The sequence below is a fragment of the Etheostoma cragini genome, unplaced genomic scaffold (genome assembly GCF_013103735.1).
Source record: "Etheostoma cragini isolate CJK2018 unplaced genomic scaffold, CSU_Ecrag_1.0 ScbMSFa_3516, whole genome shotgun sequence".
Taxonomy (NCBI): domain Eukaryota; kingdom Metazoa; phylum Chordata; class Actinopteri; order Perciformes; family Percidae; genus Etheostoma; species Etheostoma cragini.
The window spans coordinates 1-1,428 of NW_023267793.1; the positions used below are offsets into that span (position 1 = coordinate 1).

The window sequence follows — 1,428 nt, forward strand, 5'->3', positions numbered from 1 at the left end:
ACCTGGGAGTGGTACGGTTGTGTACTGTGTGTAGTGTAGTTGTGTACTGTGTGTAGTACGGTTGTGTACCTGGGAGTGTGGTTACTCAGTCTCTCGGCTCTGTACTGAGGATAGTTGTACGCTACAAACTCGTCGTTGGAGCTGACGCCCGGCCAGCTCAGCTCCGTGGGGGTCCCTGCACCACAAATACACACAAAGTACTTCAAGTACACAGTTCTTAATAGTGAAAAATAACAGAAGCTGATTGGTTCTCACCCAGCAGTTTAAAGATGAAGTGAAGCTCCTCCTCCACCGTGGAACCAGGAAACAACGGTCGACCTGTCGCCATCTCATAGAAGATACACCCAACACCCCTAGAGACAGACAGGGATGGACAAAGAGACAGACAGGAAGACAGACAGGAAGAGACATGCAGACAGACAGGGAGAGTCAGACAGGCAGGGACAGACAGGGATAGACAAAGAGACAGACAGGCAGGGAGAGACAGATAGGAAGGGACAGACAGGGAGAGACAAAGAGACAGACAGACAGGGAGAGACATACAGACAGACAGGGAGAGACAGACAGGCAGGGATAGACAGGGAGAGACAGACAGGCAGGGATAGACAGGGATAGACAAAGAGACAGACAGGAAGACAGACAGGCAGGGAGAGACAGATAGGAAGAGACATGCAGACAGACAGGGAGAGACAGACAGGCAGGGACAGACAGGGACAGACAGGGATAGACAAAAAGACAGACAAACAGGAAGAGACATACAGACAGACAGGGAGAGACAGACAGGCAGGGACAGACAGGGATAGACAAAGAGACAGACAGGAAGACAGACAGGCAGGGAGAGACAGACAGGAAGAGACATACAGACAGACAGGAAGAGTCAGACAGGCAGGGACAGACAGGGATAGACAAAGAGACAGACAGACAGGGAGAGACTGAGTGAGACAAAGTCTGTCCACCAGAGGACGCTCTACAACACTGATTGTGTTTTTGTTCAAAGGACTTTAAGTTACATATTAAAAAAAATATATAACTCTCGTATAATTCAAATAAACTAAATGAGGCAAAATGTAAAAGCCCCGTAAGATTCAGTTCATATCTAACACAGACAAAGGTTTTCTCAGCTGGTCACAGAGTCAACCTGACGTAGTAGTACTACAGTACTACAGTACTACAGTACTACAGTTTACTACAACAGGACCGCAGTACTGACCACATGTCGATGTGAGTGGAGTAGTCCGTGCTGCCCAGCAGGATGTCTGGCGGGCGGTACCACAGCGTCACCACCTCATTAGAGTACGTCTTAGTGGGGATGGACTTCGCTCGAGCCAAACCTGAAACACACACACACAGACACACACACACACACACACACACAGACACACACGCAGACACACACACACAGACACGCACACACACGCACACGCACAC

General features: G+C 49.3%; 1 protein-coding gene across 1 annotated transcript; it reads right to left on the bottom strand.

Moving 5' to 3' along the window:
* Positions 1–15: 15 nt before the first annotated feature.
* Positions 16–1,352, bottom strand: LOC117940858 (cyclin-dependent kinase 16-like; the record flags this gene model as incomplete). Its single annotated transcript, XM_034865983.1, has 3 exons — positions 1,211–1,352; positions 256–353; positions 16–175 (listed from the first exon to the last, which is right to left on the bottom strand). Coding segments are annotated over exons 1-3 (263 nt in total), but the record flags the coding sequence as incomplete, so codon positions are not given.
* Between the last annotated feature and the right edge of the window lie 76 nt (positions 1,353–1,428).